The 20226-nt window shown below is 36.7% G+C and overlaps 1 protein-coding gene across 1 annotated transcript; it reads left to right on the forward strand.

Annotated features, from left to right (window-relative positions):
• The first annotated feature begins 8502 nt into the window (after positions 1-8502).
• LOC127122600 (AAA-ATPase ASD, mitochondrial) lies at positions 8503-10232 on the forward strand. Its single transcript, XM_051052909.1, has one exon. The coding sequence runs from the start codon at positions 8555-8557 to the stop codon at positions 10064-10066; it is 1512 nt and encodes a 503-aa protein (XP_050908866.1). The 5' UTR covers positions 8503-8554; the 3' UTR covers positions 10067-10232.
• The last annotated feature ends 9994 nt before the right edge of the window (positions 10233-20226 follow it).

Raw genomic sequence — 20226 nt, forward strand, 5'->3', positions numbered from 1 at the left:
AATAAAAAACAAAATCATATGCACAAGCATTGCATGTATCTTGTGCATAAGCAGGTTTTGTTCCAGGGCTTCTTGTTCAGTGGTCTAACTCTGTGTTCTTCATTTATTTTGAAGACAAGCTGACGCACCGGTACTACACCAGAGTCAATACATCAAAGCTAATGGATCACCTAGAGCAAGAGAACAGAGAATTGAAGGAGGAAGTGGAAAGATTGACTGCCCTGATGAAGTCGTTCTTGGCCACCCAAAGCCAGTCTTCTCCAACGCCTTCAACTCCTCCCTAGAGGACATTCATTTCTGAGATTGCCTCCTCCACCGTGCATGCTGCTAGTGCCCACTTTGCGCCTACTGCTATGCCAGCTGGGTTTTCCTAGGGAATGCCCCCCAACTTTGTTCCAGAGGGTCTCGCCCCAACTTTTGCTCCTTTGCCGAAATTTAGCTCGGTCCTTGTTCTGCCACCTCCAGTCGTGCATACTTTGCCGAGAGTAGATGACACCATTTACCACTCTGAGCCATCTGAGGGCCCAGACGTGTATGAGAAAATGGATGTTATGAATGATCAATTCCTTGAGCTACGCAAGGAACTCAAAACTCTCAGAGGGAAGGACCTCTTTGGAAAATCTGCTGCTGAGCTTTGCCTTGTACCTAATGTCAAGATTCCTGTCAAATTCAAAGTGCTTGACTTTGAAAAGTACAAAGGAAATACTTGCCCGCTCAGCAATTTTATGATGTATGCACGCAAGATGTCGACTCAAACCGACAACGATCAACTCCTAATCCACTACTTCCATGATAGCTTGTCCGGTGCCGCATTGAGATGGTACATGGGTCTGGATAGTGCGAACATCCGCTCCTTCAACGACCTTGGCGAAGCCTTCGTCAAGCAGTACAAATACAACGTTGATATGGCTCCCGATAGGGACCAATTGAGGGCCATGTCCCAGAAGGAGAAGGAGACTTTTAAGGAGTATGCCCAGAGGTGGCGTGAATTGGCTGCACAGATTGTGCCTCCGCTAGAAGAGAAAGAAATGACCAAGATCTTTCTGAAGACCTTGAGTTCATTCTATTATGAGCGGATGATTGCTAGCGCTCCTTCTGATTTCACCGAGATGGTGAACATGGGGATGCGTTTAGAAGAAGGAGTCAGGGAAGGGCGCCTGACCAGAGAAGAAGGCTCTTCTGCCAAACGTTATGGGGCGTTTGCGAAGAAGAAAGATGGCGAGGCACATGTTGTGACCTCCCATGCTAAATCAAGAAGACCCTCTGTGAAGAGAAAGACTGTGCGTCCCGCCAGTAACCAGCACCAGGTGGCTCATATAGCACCTGCATTCAGAGAAAACCAACATTATCAGCATCGGAACCAGCAATAGCAACATCAACAGTATCAACAACAACAGCACCATCCTCAACAGCAGGCCTACCAGCCTCAAAACAACAATCAAACCAGCACAAGCTATGATAGGAAGAGGGTCACTTTTGATCCTATTCTAATGACCTATGCAGAATTATATCCTTCTTTAATTGAAAGGAAGTTGATCACTCCACGTGACCCACCTGCTATACCTATCAACCCTCAGTGGTGGTATAAGCCTGAGCTTCATTGTGTTTATCATTCCGGTGCTCCCGGACATGATGTGGAGAATTGCTACCCGTTGAAGACCAAGGTGCAAGACCTTGTGAGAAGCAGTATATTGTTTTTCGAGGACGTAGGTCCTAACGTGAAGAATAACCCTTTGCTCGAGCATGGGAAATCTGCTGTTAATATGGTTCAGGGTTGCCTTGGCAAATACAAGGTCCGATATGTCAGCCATATCCAACAATCTCTGGTCGAGATGCATATACTGTTATGTGGATACAGTCATTACGAGCATGACCATGAAAGTTGTCGTGTTTGCACTGTCAATGAGAGAGGATGTCGTCAAGTCAGAAAAGACATCCAAGAAATGCTGGATCAGGGTGTAATAGAGATACTTCAGAATCGTGATGAGGATGATGAAGTTAATGTGATATCCCTTGTCTTTAGGATACTTGAGCCTATTGTCGTCCGATATGATGGAAGCAAGCAGAAGGCCTCTCCTACTCTCATAATTAAGCCGGCTGGCTCTGTTCCATACTCTTCCGACAAAGCTTTTCCCTATCGTTATAATGCGGTTGCACTGGAAGATGGGAAGGAGGTGCCTCTACCCTCCACTTCTGTTGTAAATATTGCTGATGTCAGTGGTCTGACCCGTAGTGGTCGTGTTTTCTCGGTGCCGCCGAAACCCTAGGCTGACACCAGAAGAGTTGATACTATTGATAGTGGCGTTCATCCTTTGGGGTCTTCTGTTTCTCCGAATCCGGCACTTGCTGTTAACAGACATGCCGTTGCTGCTAGAACTCTTGTCCCTGCTGGCCAAAATGGCATGATGAGAGAGGACTGTGATCGATCCCCAGCAGAGTCGCCACTTTTCTGTAGCGGGGTATTCGTTACCTTTAGATTTATTGACTAAATCAAAAGTAAATCATACAATTCGAGCTGACACCGCACTTCTATTTATCCAAAGGAAAGGTTAGAAAGCGAACAAAAATCGAGAAGTTTTATCAAATCAAAAACTAATAAAAATGTCAGAGATCTGGGTAAGGGGGTTGATTATGCAATGGGAAGGTTTTAAGCACCCAAAACATCCTTAGTACTCTAAGGGAGCCCTTTTCACCAATGTTGTAAGGTAGGTTGGTATTTGTGAAAAATATTTGTGCAAACATGATTGCGGAGATGAGAAAAGAATATACAATTTATTTACAAATTTGTGTTTGAATGGATAAACCCATTGCCTACGTACCATCTTAAAAAAGATTAGGATCAAAACCTCGTAATTCGGGGTAAAAATCTCAAAAGAAGTTGGTGAATTGATTGGTCAAAATCCTTAAGGTCTTTTGTTATCAAAGGGAGAAAACTCAACCTACAAACATAAATCTACCATGTGAGGAGATCTTCAACATGCTAGTGAGGGGTTAACCCTATAATAATCATGGAAGTCTTATAGTCCATCACTAAGGATGTAGGTGAGTATTATATCAACCTCTAGGAAACTCAAACCTAATAGCTAATGTTTATGAAAAGTTTTGACAAAAATGGCCATTGAAACCACAAAACAATTGAGTGAGTTGTATTTACAAATGAAAAGTATTCAAAAAGTAAGGTCAAAGTTGACTTAAGGATTCAATTCAAAATAAGTGTTATGAAAAGAGTTTGGAAGATCAAAAGCATAGTGCTTAGGTTTCTAATTTTTTGAAAATAATGTTAATGTTTGCACAAAAGTTTGGCTTGGGTTAGAGTGGAGAGAAGAAGAGAATGGCTAGGTCCTAAACATGGAAAGATGAAGGAAGAGAAATAAAACCACATTGGAGTTCCCTTCTTGAGATCATAAAAATGATCCAAGTTGCTCCCATCCTTTGGAATTAGCAAGCAATAAGCAAATAACTCAAGCAATGAAGCATATAACAATCAAGCTCCTAGGAATCTTCCAATGGCTTTTGTATCTCTCACTTTGGATGCTCATGACAATGGTTCTTCTAATTGGCAAGTTTGGGATCCCTAGCACACAAGAACACACAAATCAAAAAGTTCCACAATGCAAATAAAGAATGGACAAGAGTGAGTTTAGAATTAGGATCCTTTCAAGTTCATCTTCAAGATTAAGCATTCTAAAGGCATGAGGCCTAGTTGCTCTTTGACAATTTATAACATTCTAAAGGCATGAGGCCTAGTTGCTCTTCAAACTCCATTAGCATAGGTAAGGTCTTAAAATCTAAGTCTTTTGTCCATTTGCATTGGGTTCACACAAATAAAACAAAACAAGCACAATAATATATACACAATAATGTGCTCAAGTGAGCAAAAGGCAAATTGCATTAACATAAACATGAGCTCAAGTGAGCAAAGGGAAAAAACAAATGAATTAATGTGCAAGAAATTAAATTGTATTAAAAGTAAATTGCAAGAATTAAAGGCTTGAATTAAAAGTTAATGCTTAGTAGTTAGTGTTAGTGTGCCATAAGGCAATTTAACGCTATGTTAAGCAATCGTAAGTGGACTAATGTAGTAGTCACACCTATTTGAGACCGGTCAATAAAACTATAGGCAACAAACACAAGTTAGAGACCATGACTAGTAAGCCAAGCTCCTACAACTTGCCATGCCAAAAGAAAAGAAGAATGATCTTGTATTGATTTAGGTTTTTTGCTTGACCAAGAAGTAACCTATCCTTAATGCAAAGCAATTCACTTGATCTTTGATCAAGATGAATTTGATTTGAATCAAGGAAGGTTAAGCCTCTCGTATGTCAAGGCTAACCACTGATCTTTAACTCATTGATCAAAAAGAAAAAAAAAAGATGAAGAAGAAGAAGAAGAAGAATGTACATAAATGGAATTCAAATGAAATAATCAACACATATTGATCAAACATGAAATGAATCAACATCAATCAATGGTAAACAGCAGTAAGATGAAGCTTAGAAGTCAAGAAACAATAAAAATATTTTTGGTATTTTTTTGAATAAAAAATAATACTTGAATTAAAATAAACAAATAAAGGTCAAACTTCAAATCCATTTCAAATCAACTTGGAAAAGTCTAAATGGATCATCATAAGTTCAACATGGTCAAACAAGGTTTGACAAAAAATTTCATCATTTTTTGAAAACAGAAACTAATTTTAAACAATTAAAAATGAAGAAAATATAACATAATTGAACTAAAATCTCAAATAAATCTCAAATCAATTAAGAAATTGATGAGAATATTTTTCATAGATTCATCATCATTCAAAGATGTTAAGAAAATATTTTTGCATTTTTTGAATATTGGAAACTATTTAAAATGAATTAAAAATAACCAGAAAAGAGACAATTCACAAAAAATATTAAATGACATCATAAAAAATATTAAAAATCATTTTCAGAAACTAGAATTAAAAAGGGAAATAATGCAATTGGTCCCATATTTTTTTGATTTAAAATGAAGAAGATATGAATTTTTGAAATAAAAGGAAATAAAAGAAAATAAAATGAAATTCAGAAATTAAGAAAAAGTCTGGCGCGTTGGATCAAATTCATTAAATGAGGTGGATAATCAGATGGTGGAGAGATGCGCGCGCATGATGATCTAAAGTCAAATGAGAAACACAGGGCATTAATAAAAGTCATAACATTTGAGCGCCATGATTAGATCTGGAAATGAGATTTAATGGTCCAGATGCATCCACGCGTGGGGGACGGTGGTGTACACCACCGTCTTCTCTAGCTAGCAAGCCAGCTCCGGCCAGAGTTGCAGGTTTTGAAAACCTCACCAAAACGCACGATCCTCATATCATTGGAAAGCTGGGGTGATGTATATCACCCCTGTGCCATTGGTTTCTACTCTAGACTCCCATAGAAGGAGAAATCTGAGATAGAAATTCATGGTGTTCAAACTGAACTTGATGAATTCATGAAATTAAATGCACATATCAATTGTCTCTCACATGAGGACTTCAGAGGAACCAACAAACACAAGAAATGAGCAAGATCCAGGGAGTTTTGAATTAAAAAAAGTTTGAACAACAACCTTTGAAGTGCAGCTTTACAAGTCACGATCTCTTCCAATTCTTTGTTGCAGTGTGATCTTGAGATGGCAAGGTAGCTAGGCTTTAGGAATTGAAGCTCAATGATCAACCAAGGAAGTTGAAAATTGAACTGAAAAATTGAAAGTGAAAAGCAAAATTCCTTTGAAGTGAAGGGTAGGATTTCAATTCTGCAGAGTGTTAGGCGCCTTAAGGTTGGAAATGAATGAAGCCAAGCATCTGTATTTATAGCAAATGATGATGCAAGCCATGGAAAATTCGTGTGCATGTGGAATGAGGGCCTCCATGCATGGGCCTGTACAGACGCATGGGAGGCCCAAATGCAATTGGTTTAGCATGCTGAAGTGTAATTGAAGTGTTTTGGACGTGCAAATGTGATTGAATTGGCTTGTGCACAAAGTTTTGATATGGTTTCCATAAATGAACATAAATCTTCATCTCTTCGAAAATGCACTTTGCCAAATTGAAACATGGTCATGTGGGTAATGGTTGGAAAGGTCTTGACATGAGGAATATTTGTTATGTTGAACAAAAATCCATTTGGGATTGGGAAATTTATGAAAACTGGTCATGAAGTTCAAGGTGCAAAACATGTGTATGTGAATTTTGCCTAAATGGACCAACTTCAAGCCCTTCTGTTTCAATGATTCAAGTTTCAAATGACAAAACCTTCAACATCAAAGTTGTAGATATTTTCAAGACAATAAATTTGGACTTACATTTTGCATCATTTGGATTTTTGAGGAGAAAGTTATGGGCACTTGAAGTTGGACTTTTTCACATTCCAATGAATTTGGTCCAAAGTGACCTATAATGTTTTGTATTATCACATGTATTTCTTTTAGGATTATGAAATTTTGTTCAACATAACAAATTACTTAGACATCTTAAAATTTCTAATGCATTTGATCCCACCTCAAAATCATGAAAAATGAGGGAGTTAGGTCCTTGGGAAGTTGACCCAAAATTAGAGTTTCAGTCAAAATGACCTACAATGTTTTGAAATGAATGATGACCTTCCAAGATTCTAATAAATTTTTTATGAACATGAAAGTTGTTCATATGTTTCTTAAGAACATGTTTTCTCTTGGGGTCATCTTCATTTTACAATCACATCAAACGTTAGGTCTCAGTGGATTTCAAAATAGTCAGATGAATTGACTGATCAACTTCTCAAGTCCAAACTTCAAAACTTGATGAATGGATGATTGAGGACACTCACATAGGCACATATATGCATGAAATGATGAATTAAATAACTTCCCTTGATTGTATTTGATCATGGGTTGAGGTTGCTTCATGAGCAAGGCATAGTCAATGCACAGTTGAATTAGGGTTTCCTTGGGAAACAAGTCTCAAGCCCTTTGGTTTATCTTGATCAAATTGAAAATTTGAGATATTTGGGAGGCATATATGATGATTGAGAGCTTTGTGAACCATTTTCATGTTTGATTTCAACTTCATCTGATCACATCAATGAGTATAGGGGCCTCCTAGGAGCCTTGGATCACATGGTTGCTCAAGCTACAAAACAAACAAAGTTAGTGACATATTTTTGTGCTTTTGGTTAGTGAACAAAATAAGAAAAACAATAATATACAATTCAAGCATGCTTGGTGGTCTCAAACCAACTCACACAAGTCGCACCCTAGGGTAAGGAGCCAAGATGCTATGATCCTTGAGGCAAATGCAATGTGCAATGATATGATGCCATGAGGAATCTTAGGGTCAAAATTAGGGTCTTACAGTACTCAATCATTAGAAATCTTAGAGGTTATGTATCTAAGAGTTGTCATTAGAAATTTGATCAAATCTCCTATTCAAACAATAATAATGTCTTTGCCGAGTCTTAGAAAAAAACTAGAAAGAAAGAAATTATCAAAAAAACTCAAAGATCTGATCGAGCTCCTCAAGAAAGAAGAAAAAAGATCAAACATACTTGAAACATCTTTATCTTCCTCAACATCACCATCTTCATCAAAAGGAGGACTCAAAGATTCTACAATGGACTTATTGAAGAACATGCTTTGTTTCTTTTATTATCTCGGAAAGATGAGAAAGTGAAATATCATGAGGTTTAGAAAGATGAGAAAGTGAAATATCATGAGGTAGAAGATCAAAAACAAATTGTCCTTAAGGTACATCAAGAAAGTGATATTCATACTTCTCTTAACGGTTAGGAATTTGACTGAGAATCAATATAGGAAACAAATAGAGAAACATGTGATAGATTGCATCCCAATGTTTCTCGTGATATGGAGATTTTAATGAACTTGATGAGTAAAAATTCTTCGAACACTAAACATAGAACATATACTGATGAGAAAGAAAACGTGACAAATAGTTTTTTATAGAAGTGATTTTTAAGGCAAATAAGAAAATTTTGTCAAAGAGATCACTTATTTAATTTATTGAACTTTATTATTTTCTTCTTTGCATTTTTCCCATAGTCAAATCTAGACACCACTTTTGTGATTGTCTTAGTTTTTTATCAAATAGAATTTGATTTTTGAAAAAAAAAACTTAATTTAAAAATAAATTTATCCTAACTCAAATTATAATTTTCACAGATCTTTCAAAAAAAAATATTATAATAATTGTTGGTATTCAAGAAATTACTTTCTTATAAAAAGAAAGGTGCAAGGTTTAACTTTAAGGATGTTATGACAGAAAACGATTTATTTTATATTTCTTTAAAATAATGGTCAAATACCAATCTCATTTTTATGTCTTTGTTTTCTTAACTTCTCTCATGTTGACTGTTAAGTGTTCTAGTTAGTATGTAAGACGTGGTCGCCAAGAAATTTACAAGAAAACATAGAGAACCTTCACGGCTCTTTCCAAGTTGTGAAACAATACATGCAACACTCTTATTGTAGTCCTTATAAATACCACACCATTTGAGTTCATACACCATTCTCTTATACACTTAAACATTTCAAAAGAGTAGAGATGGCCATTGGAATTGGTGAAATATGGTCACAAGTAGGTTCAATTATGGCTAGCATAATGTTTGTATATGCCATGTTTGATAAATTCTTCCCACCTCATCTTCGTGGATATTTTCTAAGAAACACAAACAAATTCTCCACCCTTTTCTATCCATATATACAAATTAAATTCCATGAATTATCCGGAGAGAGACTCAAACACAGCGAGACTTACAAAATCATCCAAACATATCTCAGTTCGAACTCAACACAAGGTGCTAAAAAACTCAAAGCCGAAGTTGTCAAAGATAGCCAAACTCCCCTTGTTCTAAGCATGGACGACAATGAAGAGATCGTCGACGAGTTCAATGGAATCAAAGTTTGGTGGTCTGCGAATCACACCACTTCAAAATCACAATCGTTTTCTTATTATCCAGTTTCGGAGGAGAAAAGATTCTTAACATTAACCTTCCATAAAAGAAACCGCGATGTTATAACAACCTCGTATATTCAACATGTGTTGGAAGAAGGAAAGGCCATTACGACGAATAACAGGCAGTTAAAGCTTTACACCAATAATCCAAGCGATGATTGGTGGGGCTATAAAAGCACGAAGTGGAGTCACACTATATTCGAGCACCCTGCGAGATTTGAAACACTTGCAATGGAGCCGGAGAAGAAAGACGAGATCATAAACGATCTTGTTAAGTTTAAGAGAGGGAAAGAGTATTATGCAAAAGTCGGGAAAGCATGGAAGCGCGGTTATCTGCTTTTCGGTCCACCAGGGACCGGAAAATCTACCATGATATCTGCTATTGCTAATTTCATGAACTATGATGTTTATGATCTTGAGTTAACAACTATTAAGGATAACATCGAGTTGAAGAGACTGTTGATTGATACGTCGAGTAAATCAATTATAGTTATCGAAGATATTGATTGTTCTCTTGACCTCACCGGACAAAGGAAGGAGAAAAATGAGAAAGATGATGATAAGAATGATGAAAAAATGGATCCTATTAAAAAGGCTGAAAAAGAAGAGCAAAAGAAAAGTAAGGTAACTTTATCTGGTTTGTTGAATTTTATAGATGGAATTTGGTCGGCATGTGGATCGGAGAGGATCATAATCTTTACGACGAATTTTGTGGACAAACTTGATCCTGCTCTCATTAGGAGAGGAAGGATGGATAAGCACATAGAGATGTCATATTGTGGCTATGAAGCTTTCAAGGTTCTTGCAAGGAATTACTTAGATGTTGAGTCTCATGATGAGTTGTTTCCTGTTATTGAAAAATTGTTGGGAGAGATTAATATGACACCTGCTGATGTTGCTGAGAATTTGATGCCAAAGTCTATTACAGAAGATTATGAGTCTTGTTTGAAGAATTTGATTCAATCTCTTGAGATTGAAATGAAAAAGTTAGAGGAGGAGGCAGAGAAAGGTAAACAAGAATTGAGTGAAGAGAAAGAAAAGGTTAAGGGTAATGAAAAATCAGCAGAAAAAGAAGTGAAGGAGAATGGTGTCATTCATTGATTTTGAATGGATTTGATTTTAGTGGTCTAAATAATATTTTTAAACTTTTAAATAAATTAGTTTTCAAGTTAATCATGTGTCACATATTTGAGGGAATAAATTGTCAGAGTAAGGTTGTGTTGTACTAAAAGATCCCCCGTTAAGAGAATTAGCTTTCCATTTTCTATTATAGTTTCAAAGTTTACTTTTCTCTCCTTTTACTTTGTTATTCGAGCAAGCATCTAAAGCGTGATTTGTGATTATATAAGCTAGGGTGTTGTTCCTTCTTCATCATCAATGAATATAGTTTTTATCTTGCCCAAATATATACTCTCCTCTAATTTCATTTTGCCCAATATGGTATCATTCGTTATTTCGATCTAGATCTTTATTTCTGCAATCACCATGCTGCCTGGATGGCTCCACAATCAATTGTTGATCTTCTCTTAAATCAAACGAGCCCCTTTTTTTGTTGATTCTGACTATGGATCTTCTTCTGTTTCATCACACTTGTTCTGATTGGTTCGAATTATCATTTATTGGTGAGATCTATGTGCCAAAATGAAGTTCGAATTCCTTGATGGAATCTTCCATATGCCAATTGATTCCTTGGATAATGAACTCGGTTTATGCATCCATTGCACAATATATCATGTTCTTGGAGAACGTGACTGATGTTTGGCTTGACTTGATTTGTATCTCTGAACTCCCTTAGAAAATTTATGAACTCCCTTAGAAAATTTATGCGCTCAAACAAGATTCCTGAACGAAAATAAAATTTTCTCTAAACTTAAAATTTCTTTGGGAAGAATTAGAGATATACATGTCAATTTCCACTTGTACTTGTAGAGATAAATGTGATTGTGAGGCCATGTGTACTGCTAGACACAATCATCAATTGTTACATTCCAATTGTTTATTTTACTGGTTTGAATGAGAAATTTGGAGTTGTTAAATCCCATATTCTTTTACTTGATCCCTTACCACCAATTAACAAAATATTTTTCATGTTTTTCCAACATGAGCGACAAATTATACCTGCATTTTTTTGATGATTCTAAAGCACTTATCAATGCTTCTGGTTCTAGGAAGAACAACCCTAAGTTTGGAAAGTTTCCCCCAAATTTTAAACCTCGCATATGCACTGACTACGATAAAACTGGCCATATCGTTGAGACTTTCTACAAGAAACATGGCTTGCCTCCTCACTTACATTGTTCCAACTCATATGTTTCTATGGGTATTACACTTCTAGGGAGTAAGTTTGTTACTGGTAATTCATTTGCAACCCATGGCCATAAAGGAGCCTTTCCTTCCTTGACTCGTGATCAATATGTGAAGTGTTGGTGCACAAGAGGAAGAAGATGAAGATGATGAAGATTGAAGAGAAAATAGAGAAACTAAATCGTAACTAACTTTCAAAGTGAAAATTGATTGTAATGAAAAATTATGTTACACTTTTCTAACTGAACAGAGGGTCAATATTTATACTCACTAAGAATTAGCTGTCAAACTAAAATGTATCTTAAATTTAACTTAAATGACACTTAAATAAAGTGCTAACTGAATATTGGATTACACTCCAATACCATCCCTTAACACATATTCAGAACTATAATCAACAACACCAATTTCATCCTTACACTAGATAAAGTGTTCAGTCTTGATAGTCTTAGTCAGAACATATGCCAGCTACTTCTGAGTGCTACAATGCACAACTTCAAGCACCCCATTCTAAACCTGATTCCTCAGAAAATGAAACTTCGTGTCAATGTGTTTGCTTCTTCAATGCAGCATTGGATTTTTGCAAAGGCTTATAGCTTATTTGTTGTCAATCATCAACTTCACAAGCTTCCTTACCTTGATCTTCAAATCCTCCAGCAAGTTCAGAATCCATATAACTTGACAAGCAGACAATTAACATGCAATGTACTCAACTTCACAGGTTGACTACACAACCACTGGTTGCTTCTTGGAGCACCAAAAAATATGACCTCCTAGATACTTGAAAAAATATCCAAAAGCACTTCTTCTGTCAACTCTGTCTCCACACCAATCAGAGTCTGAATAGCACATCAGCTCTGACTCAGTTTTAGCACCAGAAGGGAACAAAACTCCATACTTCATAGTCCCCTTAACATACCTCAATATCCTGATACAAAATGTCAAGTCTGGTATTGCATAGATATCTCAATGAGCCTACCATCTGTTTTAAAGTTGTAGCATCTACATCATCACCCTCAACATTAAAATCAAGCACAAGTTAGTTTTTTCTCAGCAGGTGTGATTGCAAACTTGCAATTAATCAGCTCAAATCTCTTCAAAATCTCAAGTTCACACTTCAGTTGATGCAAGTTTGTACCCTTGTCAGAGTATATAATCTCCATCTCTAGAAAATATATCATATTTCCTAGATCAGTCATCTTAAACTCATTCAGCAACACCTCCTAGAACTTTGATATCTCATCGGAATAACTTCCTATTAGCAATATGTCATCAACATAGAGACACACCACAATCATATTGCTATCAGATGTATGTTGAACATAAACGTCATACTCTATCTCACATTTTCTGCATCCTTGAAGCTTGAAATATGAATCAATTTTCAGATTCTATGCTCTAGGAGCTTGTTTCAGTCGATACAAGGCTTTATGTAACCTGTACACCATCACTTCCTGATTCTTTTCCACAAATCCAGGAGGTTGTGATACATAAACTTCCTCTTGTAAAGGGCCATTCAAAAATGCAAATTTCACATCTAAATGCATCAGAGGCCAATTCTTATTCGCAACTATAGAATGTGAGGATTTGAGAATCCTTGTACGCTTCTGAGCGTTGTTGGCTTGTGAATCATACGCCTTCATGGGTTTAGGCTTGGGATCAGGGCCCATGCGCATTTTTGCAACATAACCTCACACAGATCGTGCACCCCCTATCCACATTTGAATCCAGCATGGGCCTATGGAATTGGGCATGCGCCCATTGCTTACTGCACCCTCACCTGGCTCATACGCCATGTGCCTATTTACCTTTTATTTCTTTTTCTTAGTTTTTAATAGATTCTTTAATTTATTTTAACATGATCATTGTTTTTTTTACAATTTTCAACATGAAATCAACTTGTAGAATTAATGCATTATTTGATTAGATTAGTTTTAATGTTTTAATCATGTAAATAGATATTAATTAGGAAACAATTAGGATTTAATTAGATTTTAATTGAATTTACAATTATATTTTTATTTATAAATTAATCCACATCCATGTACATTGACATCTTTACCCCTAGGTGTTAGAAAAATGATGGAAATTCATGCTCCCTTAGATTAGGGTTTTGGTTTAGATTAGTTAATCAGTTTAATTAATTATTTTCCATGTGAATATTTGAGATTTGATTTCTCTTATTAATTTGATCCTAACCATTGTATGTTCCCCTAGCTTAGGATTTGTGAATCATCTGATTAATTGACTAATCTTTAGATAGGTTGTACATAATTACCAACTAATTCACTCCCTTTCATTAAGTTGATCAAAAGAGATGTTGATTAATTAAATCATTTGATTATGTATAATCCCTCAATATATTCAAGTGATCAAAAGTCCATAGATCACTTGATAACACTAGTTTCTATAATGTTGTGGATCTCAAGGCCTCGAGTTCAGACTTTCACTCAAGGCATCCCAGACAAATCAAGCAGTGGACTACTATGCAAAGCACATCAAAGGTGTTTCTTCAATAACTTGTCAATCAAGATTCAAATTGTGTGACATGAGCCTTAAGCAATATAGAAGTGATGAAAGTGGATAATTTATTAACTCATTCTGAATATCTTTGGGTACGGGATGAATTACCCAGTTGCTCATCATATTCACCTCTATTCATAGACTTTAGCACGATTTGAATCAAATGGATGTCAAGTCTCCCTTCACAAAGCAACAGTGCAATAATCAGAAGCCTCTTTCAGTAAATTATCAATCATGATTCAAGTTGTATGCCATGAGCCTTAAGTAACAAATAATTATGAGACTGGAGCATTCATATCCTTGTCTAGAATATCCTTGGGTGCGGGACGAATGACCTAGTTGCTCAAGGTATTCGCCTTTGTTCATAAACTTTAGTGAAATTCGAATCAGATGATTGGAAAAGTATTCATCATCATACGGATCAGCAAGGATTCTTCCTCAGTAACTTCAAAGTTATGATGTGAATCACATGCCATGAGCCTTAAGTTGTAAAGAAGGATTGAGAGTGGAGAACTCCTTAATTGATTCTGAATATCTTTGGGTACAGACGAATGACCTAGATGCTCATCGTATTCACCTTTACTCATAAACTTTAGGTGGTTCATATCCAATGACTACCAAGTCTTCTTCATCTTTCATTATCATTTATATTGCCTCATCAACCTCTTACTTCCTTTGTTCATAGTCAGCCAAACTACGGAGCTCTGAATTTCTCATTGCATGATGAGAATACGTAGGCACCAGAATTCGGATTCTCTGGGAGCACCCTAATTATTAATTCTTCATTCTTCATTCTCTCTCATTCATCAATCAATACCATGCTTTTAGAACCAAATACCATATCTCTTTGGAATCCTATATATACCATTTTAGGACGATTTAATCGGAGTCCGCCTTGTGAACCAAGAGATGTTTGTCTTGGCTCCAAACACTTAATTTTCTTTGTTGTCATCTATATCATATATTGGCTAATGTTTCGGCTATACCACATATCGGTTAATGCTACCTTTACTCTTTGGTTCAAAGTTCATTTGCCTTTATGGTTTCCCATGCTACCATTGTCTTTTGGTACAAGATATACTTTTTCATCACTTCAAATCTCTTTTCTTCGTTTTCGTAGTTCCACGAACTACAGAGATTTGACTTTCTCATTGTACGATGAGAATACGTAGGCACAAGGATGTGAATCCTTGGAGAGCATAATTATTCTTTCTTATGCCCTAAGGCACCGTTCATATCTCTCATGATCCTTCGTCTATCTTCAATCATAATCATTCATCCCGGTGACATATTTCCTTTCTTTAAAACCAAATACAGTTTTCTATGAAATTCCATATACACCCTTTTAGGACGATTTAACCGAAGTCCACCTTTGTACAGAGAGATGTTTGTCTTGATGCCAAACACTTAATTCCTTTGTTTTCAGCCATAACATATAGTGGTTAATGCTTTGGCTATACCATATATCAGTTGATGCTACCTTTACTCTTGGTTTCGAATACCACTTCCTTTATGGATTCCAATATACCTTTACCTCTGGTTCCAAATCATACCATTTTGTCACTTTTACCAAATCCTTTAGTTCTTTCTACCTTGATTATTACTCTCTATCACTCCATTCATACCGGTTATTCACTATTCACTACATTCATTCAAACCTACTACCTTCATTCACTTCATGTGATATAATTTGTCTTTGAGCCAAATACATTATTTCTTTGAGCTTCATCCAGAGTCTCCTTTTGGATCGAGAGTTGTTTTCCTTGATACCAAACACTTAATTCCCTTTATTTTTGGCCATACCATATAGTGGTTAATGCTTCAGGCTATACCACATATTGGTCAATTCCAGTTTTCCTCTATTGTTTAGATTTCATCACTTATTTGAGTCAAACCATATTATACTTTGGTTCAAACCGTACTTGTTATCACTCTTCTTTTCATCTCCCACCATTATTTCTATGAACTATGGAGCTCTGAATTCCTGATTGCACTATAAGGATACGTGGGCATGATGGCCCTAATCCTCTTCGAGCACTTTATCTATTATGTTTATTTTCCCTTCATTCTTTTGCAAGTAATCTTTAGATAACACCCATTCGAGCATAGAACAATCAAAACGGTTCCCGTTAAGTACAACGGATGTGCGGGATGTTAATACATTCCCCTTGCATAACTGGCTTCCTTACCCATTTTCTATTTCCCTTGAGTTTTATCGATTTTTTCCCTTTCCTTCAGGAATAAATAAAGTTCGATGGTGACTCTGTCATAGGCTCGAACGTGCGATGCATTCAGGTATATTTCTGCTAGCTTCATCTGCCATGTTTTTAGTGAAGGTGGCACATAACCTAATTGTGAACAGAATATGGTAACCTGGTGGAGAAGCTATGACAGCCCTGATTCCATGTCATTCTATGTTTGAAGCACCGTGAAATACAAGTTTCCATCGTGATCCTGGTTCAGGTCCTTCATCAGGACCTGGGGTCTCACAATCCTTTATCACCATAACGTCTTCGTCAGTGAAGTCAAACTGTATAGGTTGATAATCTTCTATTGGATGGTGAGCGAGATGATCTGCTAACACACTTCCTTTGATAGATTTTTTTGTGACATATTGGATGTTGTACTCAGTCAATAACATCTGCCACCGAGCTATTCTTCCAATTATTGATTTCTTTTCAAAAATATATTTCATAAGATCCATCCTCGATATTAGCAAGGTAGTATGATACACCATGTATTATCTCAGACACCGAGATGCCCATACTAAAGCGCAACAAGTTTTCTCCAAGAGAGAATATCGGGATTCGTAGTCAGTGAATTTCTTGCTCAGGTAGTAGATTGCATGCTCTTTTCTTCTGGTCTCATGTTGTTGCGCCAGTACACATCCCATAGAACTGTCAAGTACTATTAGGTACATTATAAGCGGTCTTCCTAGAACTGGTGGTACTAAGATAGGTGGTTCCTGCAAATATCATTTAATTCTGTCGAAGGCCTTTTGACAAACTTCATTCCACTAGAAGGCTTGATCTTTCCAGAGAAACTGAAATATTCGTTCACAAGTGGTTGTGAGATGTGAGATAAATCTATCAATATAGTTTAATCTCCCCAGGAATCCACGAACCTCTTTTTCTTTCCTTAGAATTGGCATATCCTGGGTGGCTCTGGCTTTGTCAGGATCAACTTTGATCCCTCTCTGGATGACTATGAACCCCAATAATTTCCCTGATCTGACCCCAAAAGTGCACTTTGCAGGACTCAAACGTAACTTAAACTTCCTCAGAGGATTAAACTGCTTTTGCAAGTTGACCATATGATCTTCTTCAGTCTGTGATTTTACAATCATATCATCAATATAGACCTCTATCTCCTTGTGGATCATATCATGAAAGAGAGTCACCATTGTCATTTGTTACGTTGCCCTAACATTTTACAATCCAAAAGGAATTACCTTGTAACAGAAGTTGCCTTAGGGAGTGACAAACGTGGTTTTCTCCATGTCTACTGGAGCCATTTTATCTGATTATAACCGGAGAATCTGTTCATGAATGAAAAGACCGAGAATTGAGCAGTGTTATCTACCAACACGTCAATGTGTGGCAGAGGGAAATCGCCTTTAGGACTGACTTTATTCAAATCTCGGTAGTCTATGCACATTCTGACTTTTCCATCTTTCTTTGGGACCGACACGATGTTAGCAACCCATTATGGATCTTTTGTAACGACTACGAATCCTACGTCGAGTTGCTTTCTGACTTCCTCTCTGATTTTTAATGACATGTCTGGTCTAGTCCTCCTTAAATTTTTCTTGACTGGAAGACACTCTGGTTTGAGCGGTAGCTTGTGTACGACGATGTCTGTGTCTAGTCCTGGCATGTCATGATATGACAATGCAAACAAATATGCATACTCGCGTAGAAGCTCGGCCAATCTTTTCTTGATTTCATGATTTAAGTCAGCGTCGACCTTAACCTCTTTCTTGTTTTTTTCAGTTCCCAGATTGAACACATCCACTGGTTCCTGATGAGGTTGAATTTTTTTGTCCTCTTGTTTCAACAGTCTGGTTAACTATTCAGGAAGCTCGGAATCGTCCTCATCGCCTTCTTTCGCTTGGTTAATCAGGAATTCGATGTCATAAGGAATTATAGTAATGTTGTTTTCAATAGGTTCATTTATTAATCTGGACGAGGAAGATTTTTGCTTATTATTATCTTTTGGAATGATATGCTATGAGTGAGAGTGTATGAAAGACTTATTGCCATTTTTACTTGAAATGAATGGAAAAAAATCTTAACTGAAAACAAAATGAAGTTTTATTCATAAATAAGTCGTTAAAACAAAGGGGGGGCTCTGGAAAGCTTGTCCATTTGCTTTGGGCAGAGCAAAGGACTTATTATTATTTCAGAAAATAGTAAATTACTTTGAAATCAAAATCATCTCAAGAATCTCGATGGCCTTCCAATTATTGAGAGTGGTATCTGGTAAATAGCGACACACCAAGTTGGGCATCTCTTCATCTTCTTTTTCAATTACAGCCACACTATATTCATTTTTATACCTAGCATTATGGAAAGTGTTTTGGAGTGTGTGGAACTTCCTTTGATTAATCTTCTGATATCATATATTATCCGGTTAGTAACCTATCCCGAATCAATCCTTTTTCTCAGGTATCTCCAGTAGCTTTCCCCAGCCCAACATATCTCTACCTTTAATCATCTCTGACATCTTCTCCCATGGAGAGGATGACTTTTCTTTCTTGGGAACATCTCTTCTTCAACTGACTGCTGCAATTTCCAAAGCTTGGAAAGGTATCTCCAGTGTTTCTCCATCAGCCTCTATGTATCTGAATTATGAGATATGACTAATAACATGTCTTCCTTTCCTTCGACGATTATTAGTTTATCATCTACTATGAACTTTAACCTTTGGTAGATGTAACACCTCAAAATTTGCCCTCCCCTCTTGAGACTAGCTTAGCATATTGCATCTCATTTTTAGGGCATTAGTCATTTCATATTTGCATACCATGTGAAAATACACAAGTCATCCTCCTAAGTCTTGCTCAGAAGATAGAGAGGTTAAAAGATTCAAGCTTGAGGGTCTCATGAATTGATCACCAACCATCTGGGGGTTTTATTGGTTCCACAAGGAGGCTGAGTGTTATCTTATTTGCAAGAGTGTATCATCATCATCATGGTTGTGCCCTTGTCAAGGGGTTCATTGTTCATGCTCAGGTTCCTTGGGATTAGGGTTTTGACCTCTGGTCAACCCTAATCATTTGCATGCTTTCAATCAGGGATCTTTATGGAGATGAGGTATTTGGTGGTGGTGTGGATCACATGATCATTTTGAAGAGCTTACACGAGCTAGGGTTTCATTTTGGAGTTATTTCATCAAGTGTTGAAGGCTCAGAACTCATCAGTGCATGTGCAAGTCATCTGAGGCCCATAGAAGTCAACTGCAAGTCAACTGCAAAGTCAACTGTGGATTTGGAGGTGGGAAGTGGTTAGAGATGCTTCATTCATGTTCAAACAAGTCTCATTTGACATTTTAAACACTCACATTGAAGAATTTGAAGTCAAGTCAAGACTTTCCCAAAATAGCAGGTGACCTATAATTTGAACTTTCCAAAAATGGCAAGGTTTTAGACCAACTTCAACTCAAGATTACATCATCAAGAAAGCTTCAAATTAAATTTTGTCCAACATGAAAGTTGAAGATCTTTCTCTCCCGTTTCCAAAAAGTCCAAGATCATGAATTTATCATGTGTGGTTGAGGAGATATGATCCAATCATAGCAGAGTATGTTTGAAAATTCAAATGGGCATAACTTTTGAACCAAAGCTCCAAAATGAGTGGTTCTTTTTGCATTTTGATTCTCATAACATGTACTTTCCAAGCATACTATTACATGGCATAAATTTCCTTTGCATGGGCATGTGCTTATTCATGAAGATTTGTGAAGAAAATTTCATAAAACCATTTTGGTTGATCATGAGCATACAAAACCAATTCAAATGTGTGCATGGGCTTGTTTTAAGTGTATTTGGATCAAGGTTGTGTACTGTTCACGTGGTCCTTCATGCATGGGGGTGAAAATACCATTTTGCACATACACTCCATAACTTGCTAATCTCATTTGGCTTTGGCTTAAACATGTTCTAAACATGATTAGCATGGCATACATAAGGTTAAGCATAACTGTTTTCATCATTAGCTACAATTTCAGATCTGAATTTAAAAATCATCAAAACTTTTCTCTCAAAATATTTTCCAATTTCTTCACACAAGAATCATTTCTATTGATTGATTCATGTTCATGAAGCATATTTTAGTAGGTTTGGACGTGAATTCGAAGCAAATCGTGCCAGTTTGGATCATATGCAAAGCTTGAAGGTTCCATGGAGATTGCAAGTTGAGCTGGATTCAGTTGTG

The sequence above is a fragment of the Lathyrus oleraceus genome, chromosome 1 (genome assembly GCF_024323335.1).
Source record: "Lathyrus oleraceus cultivar Zhongwan6 chromosome 1, CAAS_Psat_ZW6_1.0, whole genome shotgun sequence".
Lineage (NCBI taxonomy): Eukaryota > Viridiplantae > Streptophyta > Magnoliopsida > Fabales > Fabaceae > Lathyrus > Lathyrus oleraceus.